A 17,664-nucleotide genomic window follows, 5' to 3' on the forward strand; every position below is an offset into this window, starting at 1 on the left:
ATACACAAGAAGGTCTCCATCTTTTTCTATGGCTGAATAGTATTCTATGGTATACATATACCACAGTTATTAAACTATTCCTAGGATAATGGGCTTTAGGTTGTTTCCATATCTTGGCAATTGTAAATTGAGCAGCAATAAACAATCTAGTGCAAAGGTCCTTAAGATATTCCTTCTATTTCTTAAAAACAGAAGACGAAATTCCTTTGTGAGAGCTACCAGCCCTATCCCAGGAGAAAAGAAACATTCTTATCATCATGGATAAGAAGCTGAGACCCAGAGAACTCTGTGCCAACTGACCTCGTTACAATAATTCTTACCTTCCTTTAGCCTCCCCGTATAGTATTTTAGTTACTTTTCCACAACTGCATCTCTCTGTTCAACCTCCTTAAAGTATTTATGTTTTACCGGATTTTTGGGTCATTTCCTCACAAGGGTTTTCATGTCATGTGAAACTTGTATTAAACAAATCTATATGTTATTCTCCTGTTAATCTGTTTTGTGCCAAATTAATCCTTAGGCCCTGCCAGAGACCCTCAGAAGGAGAGGTAAAGTGTTGCCTCCCTTACAATGGCATTTGCTTAAAAGCCCCAGAAAACGTCCTGGGTTTTGTCACACTTCTCCAGACATTGTGAAGGCTTTTAAATGTTCTCAAAACTCACTTGTCTGTAATCAAGAACGCAAAGAAAGCCAAGCAAATCCCGTCCCGCTCCCTAAGGAATCCAGAGTCCTAAGATGCCCTGCCCAGGAGGTGGTCAAAGGCCAGACAGGCTTCTCCGGGTGCTGGCCACGGAGGGCCTTAGAGATCAGCTAGAGAGATGCGGCCAGGAGAGGCTGCTCAAGGTGGCGACGCGAGACGGGAGAGCTGGGGCCTGGCCAGATGCCCCGCTCACAGTTCAGGGCCTGCCGCCCCGGAGCAAGGGGAGCCACGATCACGCTACTCGCCAACCGCAGCCCTCGAAGGGATCTTCCCAGGCCTGCACGCTCCACGCGCACGACCTGGCGTCCCGCGGCCACAAGTCTTGGTGGGTCCTGAGCCCAGAACCACGCAGACACAGAGGACCCAGAGCGCAGAGCAGCACCTCCCGCGGCCAGGGCGCCTCCTGGCGGGCCCGGGGCGCGCTGCGGCCGCGGAGCCGAGTGCTCGGCCCTCTCCCCGCCCCGGGGCGGAGTCGCCGGCTCTCCAGGTCCGCGTCCCGCCCCCTCAGGGGCAGGGCGAGGCGAGGCCGCGGTCCGGGGTCTGGGAGACGCTGTCCACCTTGCGGTGGGACAGGGCCGCCGGCGCGGGGCGCGGGCTCCGGGCTCCAGCTGCCGCTGATGGGAGGCGGCGCCCGGGCGGGACAGACAGCGTGGCGGCCGCCATGGGGAACAAGCAGACCATCTTCACCGAAGAGCAGCTGGACAACTACCAGGTGAGCCGGGGCGCCTCAGCCCCAGAAGCGGCGCCCTCCACCCCTCGCGCTTTTTCTCGCGGCTTGCCGCGGCCTCCCGAAAGCCAGGTCACCGCAAGCAGGTTCACACCCTTCCTCTGCCTTCAGCTCACAGCCTGACCTTGGGCGTCATATGACGCCCCCTCGCCAAGCCTCAGTTTCTCCACCCTGAGAACATGAGCGCTTTCCAGTATGAGGATTCTCCCAGGCGCCCCTCCATCCAGCTACCTGCTTCTTACTCCTTGGCCCATAATTCGTCCCACCCACCCTGGCACAGAGAAGAAGAGTCGGTAAACTGGGCTGGACCAGGACCGCCCTTCCCTCCTCCCCACCCCCAGTCTCAGGAAATAGCGGAGGAATAGCAGAAATGAGGTCTGAGGCCCTGGGGTCCTGTCTGGGCTGGGAGTGGGTGTATCCGTCTCCAATACAGTCTTAAATTGGGGATGTCCTGTTTGTTGGAATCTCTCCCTCTGACCCCAGCATAGAAATAACTGCAGCAAAAAGGCAAGTCAGGCCGGGCGCGAAGGCTCACGCCTGTAATCCCAGCGCTCTGGGAGCCGGAGGCGGGTGGATCGCTTGAGTTGAGCGAGAGTGAGACCCTATCTCTGTTAAAAATAGAAAAGCTAGCCGGGCGTTGTGGCGGGCGCCTCTAGTCCCAGCTATTTGGGAGGCTGAAGCAAAAGAATCTCTTGAACCCAACAGTTTGAGGTTGCTGTGAGCTATGATGATGCTAAGGCACTCAACCCCAGGATGACAGAGTCAGACTGTCTCACAAAAAAAAAAAAAAAAGGGAAGTCAGGTACCCTTCTTACAACCTTACATGGCCACCAGCTTAGCCCCTTGGATGCTTCCCTGCCTCCAGAACCAGCTGTCCAAGTCTGGCATCCCAATGCCTTCCTACCCATGTTAAAACTTCCCCATGGTTGGGCGGCGCCTGTGGCTCAAGGAGTAAGGTGCTGGCCCCATATGCGAGAGGTGGTCAATTCAAACCCAGCCCTGGCCAAAAAAACACTTCCCTATGGTTACAGAATAAAACCCAAACCCCCTGGCTTGCCTGGAGACCTGGCCAGCTCCTCAGCCCTCCTCTGCAACCTGTCTCCCCAAGACCCTTCCCTGCCCTCTGCACTGAAGCCACCTCAGAGCAATCTGCAGGGCCCCCTATTCACCAAGCTCTTTCCTCCATCCCTGCCTCTGCCCATGCTGTTTCCTGGGCTTGGGATGTCTCTCCCCTTCTCTCTCCAGGGAATCTCTGATGCTCTTCCTGACTCCCCCAGGTAGTGGGGCAGGACTGTGTTGTCAGCTATGTAACTGGGAGAGAAGAGCACCAGCAGCATCCCTGGACATGCCTCTGCCTTTCTGAGGATCCACTGTGGCTATGCAGGAAAGCAGTGCTGAGGTGTTGGTCCTCTGATGTGGTTCAAGGCAAAACAAAGTCTCCTCCCCCTCCTGGAAGCCCGAGTTGTCAGTAGCATGGATTTCTCAGCTCCTATATCAGGCTGTGAGAAGGAAGAGGGGGTCGCATTTGTGGGGCCCCTGCTGTGTTCCTGGGCTGTAGTTCATGCCCTCTAGTGATAAACTCACTTGATTATCATAGCGAAGTGGAGTATTAGCCCCATTTTACAGAAGAGTAAACAGAGGCTGAGGAGCCACTTGATACTCTTGGCAATCAGGGCTAACACAGGAATTTGAGTCCTGAAAACAAGGCTCACTCCTTTAGTTGGGAGTGGGCTGGGGTGGGTATATGTGCTTATTGTCCTCAGGGCACTACAGTCAAGTGAGACAGACTCTCACCTCCAGGGTGGCCCTTGACAGAGCAAGGTGGTGGAGTGTGTTCCCCGGGAGGTGCAGTGGGCAGAGGTAGGCCAAAAGGGAGGGTGCTTCTGCTGTGTGTGGAAGGTGCAGATACGATGTAGCACTTGGGCAGGCCCTTGGAAGATGGGTAGAATTTTGCCAAGCAGGTCCCAGAAGGAGGCATTCTGGGTGGAAGTGGGCTCAGGTGAGCAGCAAAACATGCCCAGAAGTAAAGAGTTACTTCATAGGGGTGGGAGCCTGGGTCCCTCTCAGCCTGGCCCGCATTGGGTTACCTCTTGGAGCCAGTCCCAGTGCTGAGTTCTGATCCCCTGCCCGAGCCTGGCTGGACCCAGCCAGGCAGGATGGGAGAAATGAGAGCTGTGCAAACTGAGAGCCCCACATCTCCAGCCAGCCAGGTCCCAGTTGGGGGTGGCCCTGACTTACAGCACCCGCTTCCCAAGTGACTCCTAGGGTTTCATGACAGTCTCTCCTGGTAGCCTTGCTTTGTCAAGACAGGTACCCACCCCTCCCTGGATCCCAGACCTAGTGATTCTTCTTTGGTTTTTTGTTTGTTTTTTGAGACAGCCTCATTCTGTTGCCGTGGAGTAGAGTGTTGTAACATCAGTAGCTCACAGCGATTTCAAACTCCTAGGCTCAAGTGATCCTCTTGCCGCAACCTCCCTGAGTAGCTGGAACTACACCTGCCCACCACCACATCCAGCTAATTTTTCTATTTTAGTAGAAAATAGAAACCATTCTTGCTCAGGCTGGTCTACAACTCCTCAGCTCAAGGGATCCTCCCTCCTTGGCCTTCCAGAGTGCTAGGATTACAGGTGTGAGCCAGCATGCTCAGTCTGCTGGTGATTCTTGAAGTTCAAGCTTCTTTTTTGAGACAGAGTCTCACTTTGTTGCCCTCAGTAGAATGCCATGGCGTTATAGCTCACAGCAACCTCCAACTCTTGGGCTCAAGCGATTCTCTTGCCTCAGCTCCTGAGTAGCTGGGGCTACAGGCCCTTGCCACAATGCCCAGCTGTTTTTAGAAACAGGGTCTCACTTTTGCTCAGGCTGGTCTTGAACTCGTGTGGCAATCCACCAGCCTCAACCTCCTAGAGTGCTAGGATTATAGGCATGAGCCACCACACCTAGCCTAAGTTCAGGCTCTGCTCACAATACTCCTCTGCATTATACATCCATCCCCCAGACCCCCAAACTCCCAAACAGAGCTCATGACCTTTCCCAGCAGCCACTGCTGCTCCTCCAGCCATCCCTGCTTCTCCAGCCACCGTTGCTCCTCCAGCCACTGCTGCTCTTCCAGCCATCCCAGGTCTCTGTTCTCCCTCCACCCCACATCTTCAGTTAAGAACAAGTCCTGCAACTAAACCTCTTTTGTGTCTCTGGAGATCCCCTCCTTTGTTTTTTTGTTTGTCTTTTGCAATTTTTAGCCAGGGCTGGGTTTGAACCCACCACCTCCAGCATATGGGGCTGGCGCCCTACTCCTTTGAGCCACAGGCGCCGCCCTGTTTTTGTTTTGTTTTTCGAGACAGTGTCTCAAGCTGTCACCTAGGTAGAGTGCTGTGGTGGCGTCATAGCTTGCAGCAACCTCAAACTCTTGGGCTCAAGTGATCCTCTTAACTCAGTTTTTCTATTTTTAGTAGAGATGGGGGTCTCACCTTTGCTCAGGCTAGTCTCGAAGTCATAAGCTCAAGCAATCCATCCACCTCAGCCTCTCAGAGTGCTAGGATTACAGGCGTGAGGCACCGCGCCGGCCGAGATCCCCTCCTTTGTCCTCACAGCCAGTGCCCTGGGTCAGGCCTCCTAGTCTCACTCCTCCTTCCTTCCCTGCCTGTCTGTCCGCCTCCAGCCACCCCACGCTTTTGCCACAGACTTGGTCTCTCACTCTACCTCTTTTCTTTCCTTCCTCCCTCCCTTTCTTCCTTTTTCCATGGAGTCTTGGGATAACAGCCTGAGTGGAGTCCAGGCTCATCCCAGCCTCATCTGGGCTCAGCCAGCCTCCAGCCTCATTTCTTTCTACCTTCCTCTCTGTGCCCCAAATTCCAAGCATATTGAAGGGCTTCTAGCCAGGCTCACCCTCACCTCTGGCCTTGTTCTCTTGGTACCTTCTTCTTACCTCTTCCTTAACCTAGTCTAGCTCATCTTTCTTTTCTTTTTTTGAGACAGAGCTTCATAACATGGACACCCTCATCTCTCTGAGCATGCCACTGTCTCTTCACACTCCATCTTTCCTGTGTGGCCCCTGCCCTGATACAGAGAGGTACTTGGAGGATGTTATAAAATGAATGAATAGTTATTTGTTAAGGCCTGGCTCTAGACAGGCAAAGAAGTCCAGACAAGGATTCTAAAATCCTAGATTTAGGTCATCTGGGCAGTGAGGCTATGGACCATAGCAAGCCACTGTCCCCTTCTGGGTCTCAGTGTTTCCACCTCTAAAATGGGAGTAAGTATTAACCCAGCTGTGCTCATGTCACAGAGCTCTTATTGAGATCTACTGAGATCCCTCTGGAGCCTGGCCATGAGCCATGTGTTGGTCAGCTGGGCAGCACCACTTCTATTCCAGCTGGCAACACCATGCCTGATTGCTGGCAGAGGCAGACCAGGCATGTAGGAGATGGGAGACAAGGGGGGATGCCTGGATCAAGTGGCCCTTGAGTTGAACTTTGGAGAATAGAGAAGATTTGGACATGCTGGAGAAGGAGGGGAGACCTCCAGGTGGGACAGTGGAGTGAGTACAGGCTTGGAGGCTTCTACTGTAGAAGCCCCAGTCGTCCTGTCTCCAGCTGCCTGAGTCCCGAGGGCTTCCTTCCTCTTTGTCTCCCTCCCACTCCTCATGACCCTACCTGAGCTGGTACCTTTGCCTGAACACCTGTTCTCTGTGTCCCTATGAACCGTCAGGTGCCAACCAATGATAGAGTCCTTTCCTTCAGAGGAGTATAAGAAAGGGTCCCCACAGATGTGTGGCCTCAGCCCCCTGGCAGCTGAGTATGTGGAGGTAGTTGGGCTTTTTGGTGACTCAGAGTGTTACAGCTGCAGACTCTGGGGAGAATCCTTTGGGATGTGGGGCAGTAGATGGAGCTGTTCTGATGTGGAGAAGCCCTGTCACCTGTGGCATATAGACTTCCTCACCTTATCTCATTTGCTCCTCATACTGTCCCATATAGAGAGGCACTATTCCCACTTTACAGATGTAGAAACTGAGGCTCAGAAAGGAGAATGACTTGCTTAAGGGTCTGAAGCAAAACTGTAATTTGAATCTGACTACCTAACCTTTCCCCTGCCACACCACCAGGCTATTCAGAGCCCTGAGAAGTTTTCAAGGACACCTGCCTTATTCATCCCCTTTGAGGTACCTCTCTGGGACTCATCCCAGGGAAACAAGTCAACAAAAGAAACAAAAAAATATCAGTCAATGAGCAGGTTCATGGCAGATTTATCAGTAATGTTGAAAAGAAGAAAGGTTAGGCTAAGCAGAGGCAATGCCTTCAGTGACATGTTCTGTAGCCATTGAGATGATAAAATAACTGCCGTGGAAGGTCTATGTGGAAATGTTTGGTCAGTCATTCCAGCCAGGTACAGGGATACACAGTGGGTACAGGACCAGCGAGTGGCTGGTATAGAGCAGTCACAGGTAGACTGCAGCTCTGTAGTCACAGGCAGTGGTCAGGAAGCCCACAGGCCTCAGTTCCATTCCCAGCCCTTCTGGGCTGTGTGTGTAGTTTAGGGCAAGCTATTCACCTTTACTGAGTCTCAGTTTTCCCATCTGTAAAATGGGGAAATACTGCCTACTTCATAGGCTGATGATGAAGATTGAATAAAATTGGCTATTCAGAGTCCTATGTGCCAAGTGCATGGTGATCATCTACTGGCTGTGATATTGTTCTCAGCCTGGGCTGCATATTGGAACCATTCAAGTGGCTTTCTTTTTTTTTTTTTTAATTTTTTTAGAAACAAAGTCTTGCTCTGTTGCCCAGGCTAAAGTGCAGTGACCCAGTCATATTTCACTGTAACCTCGAATTCCTATGCTCAAGCAATCCCCCTGCCTCAGCCTGGGAGCCTGAGAGCTGGGGCTACAGATTTGTGCTATCACATCAGCTAATTTTTTTTTCTTTTTCTTTTTTTTTTTTTTGCAGTTTTTGCCTGGGGTTGGGTTTAAACCCGCCACCTCTGGCATATGGGGCCAGCGCCCTACTCTTTTTAGCCACGGGCATCACCCATTTTTTTTTTTTTTTTGAGACAGAGTCTCATTTTGTTGCCCTTGGTAGGGTGCTATGGGGTTATAGTTCACAGCAACCTCAAACTTTGGGGTTCAGGCGATTCTCTTGCCTCAGTTTCCCAAGTAACTGGGACTATAGGTGCCCACCACAACACCTAGCTATTTTTAGACAGGCTCTCGCTCTTGTAATCCACCCACTTTGGCCTCCCAGAGTGCTAGGATTACAGGTCTGAGCCATTGCACCCAGCTCATATCAGTTAAGTTTTGAATTTTTTGTAGAGTCAAGGTCTCACTATGTTATCCAGGCTGGTTTTGAACACCTGGGCTCAAGTGATCCTCCTGCTTCAGCCTTAAGTGCTAGGATTACAGGCGTGAGCTGCTGCGCCCTGTCCCTGAGTGGCCTTGAAAACCACTAATGCCTACATCCTCAGGGATTCCTATTTCATGGCTCAGGAGTCTGCTAAGAGGTGGGAGCCAAAGGTATTTTAAACAGCTCTCTCCATGATTCTGCTCTAGAACAGGCATCCTTACACTTCAGCACACTTTAGGACCACTGGGAGGGCTTTTTTTTAAATGCACCTTCCTAGGTCCCACTCCTAGAGTTTTTTATTCAGTAGACATGGAGCCTGAGAACTTGTATTGGCATAAAGCTCTACGAAACTGTGACTAGGGAGCAGGGTTCTGTGGGACACTTTTGCATCTTTGGCCAGTAGAACCCTCAGGTCGGGACCTGGGTACTTCCTTTCCAACCCAGGAGATAGGAGAGGAGACAGCAAGGGGAAAAGGACAGATTAGGCAGAAGAAAACAGAAGCCAAGACCTCTCCTCATTCCCAGTTCTGCTGCCAGCCCCCTCTAGGCTAGTTGGGAGGGCCTGGCCTTCTACGGGGCCCCTCCAGAGCATGGAAACAGTTCTGGGGTAGAGGGAATTCTGTGCACAGAGACTTGGTCAGGCTTCCCTGGCTGCCTGCTCCAGATTTCTGGAGTCTGCTGAGGAGTCAGCCCACATGTCCCCAGCCTGCCTGTCTTAGGCCTAGGAGGCTAGGAGTTTTCTATCTGCTGGGTGGGGAGTGGTGGGCTGCTTCATTGGCCTGCACCTTTCCTGGCTTCTATAGAGGAGCCCCATCAGCAAAGGCCAGACATTTCCTGAGGATCAATGGGTGGCTTAGAAGGTCCCTGTCAGCAAAGCCCCTATGTTTCCTGGGGAGCAGCAGGTAGCTTAGAAAACTTGTTGGGCCAGATGGGGCCTGGAAATTCCCAGATTCTTCCCTCTTCAGCTCTCCTGAGGAGCCTAGTAGAAGTCCTAGATGCTGTGTGCATCCTGTGGGCATCCTCTCTCTGGCCCTCCTCAACTCACAGTCCAGTTGTCCTCCTGGCTAGTGACTTCAGGTGTCATCCAGGGCAGGCCTGGCTGTGTGCAGGCCTGGGCTGTGGTCACAGCTCCTCATCAGAGCCAGCTCAGGTCAGCATTTGGCCCTGGGAAGCCCCATGGTCTCTGGGCTCTGCAGAACCTACAAGGCCTTCTCCCTTCATGCTAGAGCAGTGGGCAAAGGTGGAGGAACTAAACAGTGGTGGAGAGAAGCATAAAACCTCTCCCGCAGCTGGGCATTTTATGAGGTGCAGGGTCCTTTTCACCTCTGTGCCACTCACAAAGCCCTGACACAGGAGCCATCATCACAGGCTCCTGGAGTTGACACCTTGGGCAGGCCTGACCTGACCCCTGAGATGAGGGGGGTCACAGCTGAGTGCTGCTTCTCCCTGAGGAACGCCTACATGGGGATCCCAGCAGCACTGGCTCCTCCCTGGCCACCTTCCTCCTCCCTGTACCCAGGGTCTTTCCACTCCCTTCCCTATGTGGCCTCATCTATTCCTATGGTTCAGACGCCAGATACATGCTGATATTTCTTCCCTGGACTATGTGCCTAGAACTCTTGGTCTCTGAGCCTGGGGCTGCTGCCTGTGGCCACCTGGGACACACATCGCACAATCCTGCCAGGGCCATTAGTGCCCCCTGCAGCTGCACAGTGCGGGAACCTGTAAGTCCTCACTCTGGAGCTGTCTCCTGGCCAGCTCCCCTGTTATACCACAGTGCATCTCCCTGCCCTCCCTTCAGGCACATCCGCCTGCGAGTTCTCCATCTCCTTCCTAGAGGTGGGATATGTACCTCCTCCTATGCCCACAACTCCCCAGGCCCGGCTCAGGAAGGACAAAGCCTTCAGGCTGCATTTTCTGGGCCCCCTAGAAAAGGGAGTGGGCAGTGGCAGCAGTGTCTCTCCTGCACCAGTCCTGGGCTGCTCCTGCAAGGCCCTGCAGCATCGAGGGCCCTGAGAGAGAGAGAAGCCTGGGAGCTGCAGGCCAACTGTGTGTGCTTCCTCCCACAGGACTGCACCTTCTTCAATAAGAAGGACATCCTCAAGTAAGTGTGGCTTCTTATTCACCCCCTTGGGTCTGGGGTACCCGTGTGGGCTGGATGTCTCACTAGGAGGAGCACTGACCTCCATCAGGAGCCAAATTCAGGCCACTGCTCTACCCCTGAGCTGCTTTACAGGCCCAGATCCTTCTGCCAGGAATTGAATGTTCACTGAATGTTGGACTCCAAGGTGGGTGGTTTGGGGCATGTTTTTAGTTAATCCTCACTGTAGCTTGAAACAAGAGAATCCTTTTAACCTCATTTTATAGATGGGGCTTAGCAACTTGGCCAAAGTCACACAGCTAGGAATTGAGGACCCAGCCTCTGGCTGCAGGTCTCTTACAGTCTCACTGCATCCTGGGGCTGCTACAGAGAGTCCCTGCCTGCTGGACTCAGAGCCACTGTGGGCCCACTGGCTCCAGATTTGATGTCCTTCCACTCCTGGATAACTAAAAGTAAGCCCACTACCCAGAGTGGTTCAGCAGGGGTCTCCTTCCTTCCCAGGACAGCCCCTCTCCTTGGGTTTTGGAAGGGTAGACCCGAATAAGAAAGACAAAGGGGACAGGCAGCCTCAAATCCCCAGAACCAGACAGTGAGCAGAAATTGCAAAATACTGGGAAACCTGCCACTCGGGCCTGGGCCCCTCTGCCTGGGCTATCAGGTGGCATTAAAAGCCAGCAAAGTCTCGGGATCATTTTCCCTGAAGATCGATGGACAGACTGAGACTAGAGCAGTTTGTCACTGCCCAGGCCACAGTGCTCAGACAGGTAGTACCCCTTGACCTTTCCCCTGCCCAGGTTGCCACTGCAACCTGTCACTTGAATGGGCAGGGGACACCCCACTTCTGTCACCCAGAGAGGCCTGCTGTCAGCAGATCCAGACTACTCCCAGCATCCTAGCTCTGTGGCCTTGGGCTGTCGCCAAGCCTCAGTGCCTTCTGTGAAATAGGGATAATGCTACCCACCCTCAGAGCGCTGCTGGGGGCACTAACACCAGGTATGATGTTTGGTAAGGAGATCTGGTCTTTAGCTTGAGAGATGTGACAGGTGAGGTCCTCTTTTGGGTAGGATAGCTCTCAGAACTGTGCTAACACAGTATCATCCCAGCTTTCTCATGCACCTCTTACCTTTCAGAATTCTTGGCATAAGACGTTTGTTCAGCCTGGCCAGGGAGTTCCACCTGCCCTGTCCCTGCCATTGTAGAAGCCCAGCCCAGGCTGGTTGGCTTCTGAGGCCCACAGGGATTTCCATGCTGGCAACAAAAGCCCCTTGCCCCCAAGCCTTTGCCTTGACTGTCTCACTGCCTGGAGTGCCCTTTCTCCTCTCTCTTGCCCTGGTAGTGCTCTGATCCTTCCAGACCCAACTCCCCACCTCGCTAGTGCTCACCCAGCTGTTCTCCTGGCCTGGTAGGGGCTCTGTGGGCTCATGGGCTTAGGTGTTCTGCCCTCTAGACCTTCCATCAGGCATGATGCCTGTTGGCTACCAGGAAGCACTTGAAGAATATGTGAGTGAAGGACAGGTAGGGTTGGCTAGGGGAGGACATGCTGGACTGGGGAACAGCAGGGGCAAGGACACAGCCTGCTTCCCCCACCTCCAGCCTCTGGTGTTCTTACTGAGAACAGCAAAGTTGCTGTCTGGGGAAGAGGGGAGAGTGGCTCAAAGGCAGGCCAGGAACTGAGTCTAGTATGACCCTGAGGCCTTCAGGGTGTCCCTGGCACCTTAGCAAACTCCAAGCAGGTGAGATGACTTGGCAGTGGGGGGGACCTGGCTCCCCACAACACTGGCCTGCCCAACTCTGCACACTAGAGCAGAGACCACACCTGAGGTCCCCAAAACCATAAAGGACCCCTCCAGCCAGCAAGACACCTCTTCCTGGACCCCCTTTGCCTGTTCTGCCTCTGGTTTGTTCAGGCTGCATCTCTGGATTAGCCTCTCTGGAGACCCAAGAGATTGGACCTGGTACTTTTTCTGCCAAGCAGTCATGTGAGGAGGGGAGAGTCTCTCTGGGATCTGGTCCCCACAGTGTGGCAGCTGTGTCTCATGGCACATCTGCAGTGCGGGACAACAGTGCTCCCTAGAACTCTTTCCTCACAGGCCCTTATGGCTAGAGGGCCAGTGACAGTCTTGTTAAACACAACAAAGGGCTGTCTAGAGTTTGTTGCCCTCTGGCCCACCCTCAGGGAAGGGTATGAGACAAGGCAGGGTGTGAGGACTGTCTGTTCCTGAGGGACCAAGCATGGTTCTAGTTTGGGCCCCTTTGCTTTTCTCTCTGGGCTCCAGTGGAGGCCAGTGTGACTGGCCATCTCCACCAGGTCAGCCCTTTCTACTGTTCACTCTCAGGTCCAGGCAACATACCTGAGGCCCAGAGCCCAGAGAGGGCAAGGGCTGCAGGGCTGCCCAGCAGTATACCACAGGTCAGCAGCAGAGCCCGGCTGGCTGGACCCTGGCCTCTACTGGCTGGCCCTACTCCCAAGGGCCTTTCGTGCCGCTTCCCCACCCCAACCTGGATGCTTCCTTGGTAAGCTGCACCCTGAGTATCAACCAGATGGTGAGGAGGAAACTTGAGCAGGAGGTTTCCCTTTGCAGCCTTGGGGAAACGATACCGAGTCACTGACAACTCTCCTTTGATCCTCCCCTCCTTCCTCCCACTCTGCCCCGCCCAGGTAGATCTACTTGCTGCCTTGACTGGGTGGCCAGGCCACCATCACCCACCCCGCCCCATTCCGCCACCCTCCTTTCTATAGGGTCCTGCTCAGCACCCAACTCCTGTTACCCCAAGAGACTGTGCAAATGGAATAGGGTCCTTGCCCCTCAGTGCAGTGGGAGGATCGCCCAGCCAGCACCCCAAGGCATTTGTCTGTTTGCTACTTTATTGTTTGTTTTCTTAACCTTTTAAACATTTTGTATAATCCATTTTGATTAGTTTTATTTTTTTCATCTGCCCCCGTTTTAGTTTTAGTTTTAGTTTTTTTCTTAAACATATACATGATGACTGTAGAAAAATTAGAAATGAAGTCAATCAAAAGGAAAAAAAATTACCTATAATCCTATCATAGAGAAATAATGACCATTTATCTTTTGGTGTGTGTTGTACCAGTATTTTTCTTTTATAGGCATTTATCAAAAAAGTCAGATCATATTGTCTTATAATATGCTTTAAATTGTTTTTCCTTAGGCATGTTGTAAAAATAGATAAGAAAGTGATGGAAAACAGTATGGTAGTTCCTAAAAAAACTTAAAAGAAAATCACCATATGGACCAGCAATTCTACCTCTGGAGATACACCCAAAAGACCTGAGAGCAGGGTCTTGAAGATATACGTGTACTCTCGTGTCCTAGCAGCATTATTCACAATAGTGAAAAGATGCAAGCTACCCAAGCGTCCATCAGCAGATAATGGATAAACAGAATGTTTATTTGGTTTAAAAAATGGAATATTATTTTTTAAAAAATGAATATTATCCAGGTTTAGAAAGAAAGGAAAATCTGGCACATTCTACAACATGGATGAACCTTGAGGACATTGTGCTAAGTGAAATAAGTCACAAAAAGGCAAACACTGGGCTCGGTGCCTATAGCTCAACGGGCTAAGGCGCCAGCTACGTACACCTAAGGTGGCGGGTTCGTATCCCCAGCCCGGACCCGCCAAACAACAATGACGGCTGCAACCAAAAAATGGCCGGGCGTTGTGGCAGGCGCCTGTGGTCCCAGCTACTTGGGAGGCGGAGGCAGGAGACTCACTTGAGCCCAGGAGTTGGAGGTTGCTGTGAGCTGTAATGCCACGGCCCTCTACCCAGGGGGACAGCTTGAGGCTCTGTCTCAAAAAAAAAAAAAAAAAAAAGGCAAACACTGTACGATCCCACTACACTACACGAGGTGCCTAGGGCAGTCAAATCTGTAGAGACAGAAAGTGGACTGGTGGTTCCCAGGGGCTGGGAAGTTGGGAGAAATAGGGAATTAACTCTTAAATGGGAACGGAGTTTCTGTTTTCCAAGAGGAAGGGATTTCTGGAGACCGATGGTGGTGACAATTGTATGACACTGAAAATGTACTTATAAATAGTTAAAATGGTAAATTTTATGTCATGTGCATTTTACTGCAATTTAAGAAATTTTTTTAATGGTTAAGATGGTAAATTTTATGTTATGTTATCACAGCCTTTTTATTTTGAGACAGAGTCTTACTCTGTCACCCTGGGGTTGAGTGCCATGGTGTCGTCATAGTGCACAGCAACCTCAGACTCCTGGGTTCAAGCCATCCTCCTGCCTCATTTTCCCAAGTGCTGGGACTATAGGCACCCACCACAATGCCCGGCTAATTTTTCTATTTTTATAGAGATGGGGTCTCACCCTAGCTCAGGCTGGTCTCAAACTCCTGAGCTCAAGCAATCTATCGATCTCAGCCTCCCAGGGCACTAGGATTACAGGGATGAGCCACCCTGCCCGGTTTTTTGTTTTAGAGAGCCGGGTCTCACTTGAACTCCTAGGCTCTGAAACAATCCTTCTGCCTTGGCCTTCTAAAATGCTGGGGTTACAGACATGAGCCACTACACCCAGCTGCTCAGCTTTTAAAAATTTATAAAAAAAAAAAAAAAAAAAGGGTGGGGTCTCAGTGTGTGACCCATCTTGTACCCTCAATGAATCCCCAACAATAAAACAAAAAGAAAGAAAGAAAGAAAGAAAGAAAGAAAGAAAGAAAACAGTTGGGGTCAAGCAGGAGAAAAAAAAATTTAAAAAAAATTAGTCAAGTTAAAAGAAAAAAATTTGTCTTACTACCACCTCACCCCTGAAATAATCACTTGGTAACATTTTAGTGACTGACCTTCCTTTTAGTCTTGTCTTAAGCATATAAATATATTCAAGCTTTTTAAAAATGGGATCGTACTGCACATTCTACTTTTTTTACTTAGTATCTTGTGACAACTTTCAATACTAATAGATAGTCTATAATATTTTAAGTTACTGAATTTAATAGATATGCCTTAATTCATTCAGCTGGACATTTAGGTTTCTGACTTTTCACCATTCAATTAGTACTGCAGTGAGTAAGACTTTTGATTATTCCCCACACTGCTGTTACATCCTTGTCATTTATTAGGTCTGAAACTCAGCTGCCTGTAGGGCCCAATATCCACTGTAATTATATAAATGAAGCTGTCCAGTGTGGTGGCATCTCTTTAGAACTGGTACCTGCAGAAACAGGTGCTCCTTTGCCCCAGCTAGAAGCTAAGGGGAATCTAGGCCCAGCTTGATCAGGAAATCCAAGTATATAATATAAAATATTTTAATTTGCAAATGCTGGCAAGTAAACTCTAAATTTTAATTCATTATTTTAATTTAAGTATATGAAAGCCAAGTGTGATTGTTGACCACAAGTTTGTGACTTTCAGGAAAATCCATCTTTTTCCCACTAATTTTTTTTTTTTTTTTTTTGAGACAGGGTCTCACTATGTCACCCTCAATAGAGCACTGTGACATCACTGCTCACAGCAGCCTCCAATTCTTGGGCTTAAGCGATTCTCTTGCCTCAGTCTCCCAAGGAGCTGGGACTACAGGTGCCTGCCACAATGCCCAGCTATTTTTTTGTTGCAATTGTCATTGTTGTCTAGCAGGCCCAGGCTGGGTTCAAACCCGCCTGCCTCAGTGTATGTGGCTGGCGCCCTAACCCCTGAGCTATGGGCGCCGAGCCTTTTTTCCACTAATTGTAAATGTTACTTATCATGGACTAATTCTCATTTATGTTTGGATCTATCTCTTCCACCAATCTGCCCTGTCAATGCCAATGTCCATTTTGTTCTTTATACCATGTGTTGACATCTGATAGGACAAATGTTTCTCCACTTTCTCTTTTTTGGATCTTCCCCCCTACTCCTCTACAGGAGGATCATATTTTTGGATCAGGCTGACAAGTTCCCAAATATTATAGATCTTCTGTAGATTTTGATTGAGATTATAATTATTTTACAGAAAAGTGGAGACTTACGGTATTAAGCCTTTCCAATCAGAAATATACAGTAGTTAGCTACCTATATTTGATATCCTTTGATTAAGTTCGATGGTTTTCTTCATACTTCAAAATTAGTACATTTTATACTGATTTTACACACAGTTTTTGATGTTTGGGGTTTTTTTACTTAGAGCAATAGAAGTTTATTTTTATAACTCTAGGGGCTAGAAATCTAAAATCAAGGTGTCAACAGGACCATGCTGCTGACAGTTCTAAGACTCTCCTTAGCTTCTGCTGTTTGCTGGCATTTGTTGTTGTTCCCTGGCCTTAGATGAATCACTCCAGTCTCCACCTCCTTCATCACATGATGTTCTCCCTGAGTGTGACATTTTTTGGTTCTTTTAAATTGTGGAGGCTCGGTGCCTGTGGCTCAAGCAGCTAAGGCACCAGCCACATACACCTGAGCTGGTGGGTTTGAATCCAGCCCGGGCCCACCAAACAACCATGACGGCTGCAACCAAAAAATAGCTGGGAGTTGTGGCAGGCACCTGTAGTCCCAGCTACTTGGAAGGCGGAGGCAGGAGACTCGCTTGGGCCCAGGAGTTGGAGGTTGCTGTGAGCTGTGATGCCACAGCACTCTACCCAGGGCAACAGCTTGAGGCTCTGTCTCTAAATAAATAAATTGTGGATCATAGCTTTTAAATCATGTTTTTGAATAGGCTAATGGTGATATATATATAGAAAACATCTGAGTGCTTACTATTAATAATTCAAATAGTTTTTTAAGCTGATTATTTTTGTTTTTCCAACAAATAATAACTTGCATCCTCTTTTTCAGTTTTTTTTAAGAGAACCCTGACACACCCTTCACTCGGCAGAAGGACAGTGGTAGAATCATAGCTCACTGCAACCTGAAACTCCTGAGTTCATGCAATCCTCCTGCCTCAGCCTCCTGAGTAGCTGGGACTTAGGCACATGCCACCGTGCCCAGTTAATTTATTTTATTCTATTTTTTTGTAGAGATGAGGTTTTGCTTAGTTGCCCAGTCTGGTCTTGAACTCTTGGGATCAAACAATCTTCCTACCTTCACCTCCCAAGGAACTGGGATTTTAGGCATGGGCCACCATGCCCAGCCTCCAATATTTAAATGTACTATTTTATTGTCTTAACTAATTACTGTTGTCCATCAGTATCCATGGAGAATTTGTTCCAGGACCTCCAGAGAATGCCCAAAACTGAGGATGCTCACGTCCCTGCTGTAAAGTGGTGTACTATTTGCATATAACCTGTGTACATCCTCCTGTATACTTCAAATCATCTCTAGATTCCTCATAATACCTAGCACAACGTAAATGCTATAAAAAGAGTTGTTCTACTATGTTACTTAGGGAATAATGGCAAGGAAAAATGTCTATACATTTCCTTTACTCAAGGCATCAATAAAAAGAAAAAAGCAAAAATTTGTACATGTTCAGTAGAGATGCCATTTATTTCCCCAGTACTTTCAGTCCTCAGATGACTGAATCCTGGGCCATGTGTTCCTGGGGGGGATATGCTCCGTAACAGTGGTGATTGTAGGCACGCCACCTCTATGGGGATGTCTCCAGTTTCTTATCACTTACATACCATGTTGCTTGTTGGTCAGAGATAAAGAAATACCATTTTGTTTCTACCCCTGAGTGTTAACACCTTTTGTTTCTGTTTTATTAAGAATTTTAAATTTTTTGGCTCGGCGCCTGTGGCTCAAGCGGCTAAGGCGCCAGCCACATACACCTGAGGTGGCAGGTTCGAATCCCCAGCCCGGACCCGCCAAACAACAATGACGGCTGCAACCAAAAAATAGCCAGGTGTTGTGGCGGGCG

At 49.9% G+C, this 17,664-nt stretch overlaps 1 protein-coding gene across 1 annotated transcript in view; it reads left to right on the forward strand.

Moving 5' to 3' along the window:
• The first annotated feature begins 1,361 nt into the window (after positions 1-1,361).
• Positions 1,362-17,664, forward strand: part of CIB2 (calcium and integrin binding family member 2) — a 25,429-nt gene continuing 9,126 nt past the window's right edge. The window contains exons 1-2 of the mRNA XM_003784565.3: positions 1,362-1,412; positions 9,829-9,863. Coding sequence (XP_003784613.1) covers positions 1,362-1,412; positions 9,829-9,863 — 86 coding nt within the window. The remainder of the gene's footprint in view (positions 1,413-9,828; positions 9,864-17,664) is intronic.

This window comes from Otolemur garnettii, unplaced genomic scaffold (genome assembly GCF_000181295.1).
Source record: "Otolemur garnettii isolate 467f Iridium unplaced genomic scaffold, OtoGar3 scaffold00011, whole genome shotgun sequence".
Taxonomy (NCBI): Eukaryota; Metazoa; Chordata; class Mammalia; order Primates; family Galagidae; genus Otolemur; species Otolemur garnettii.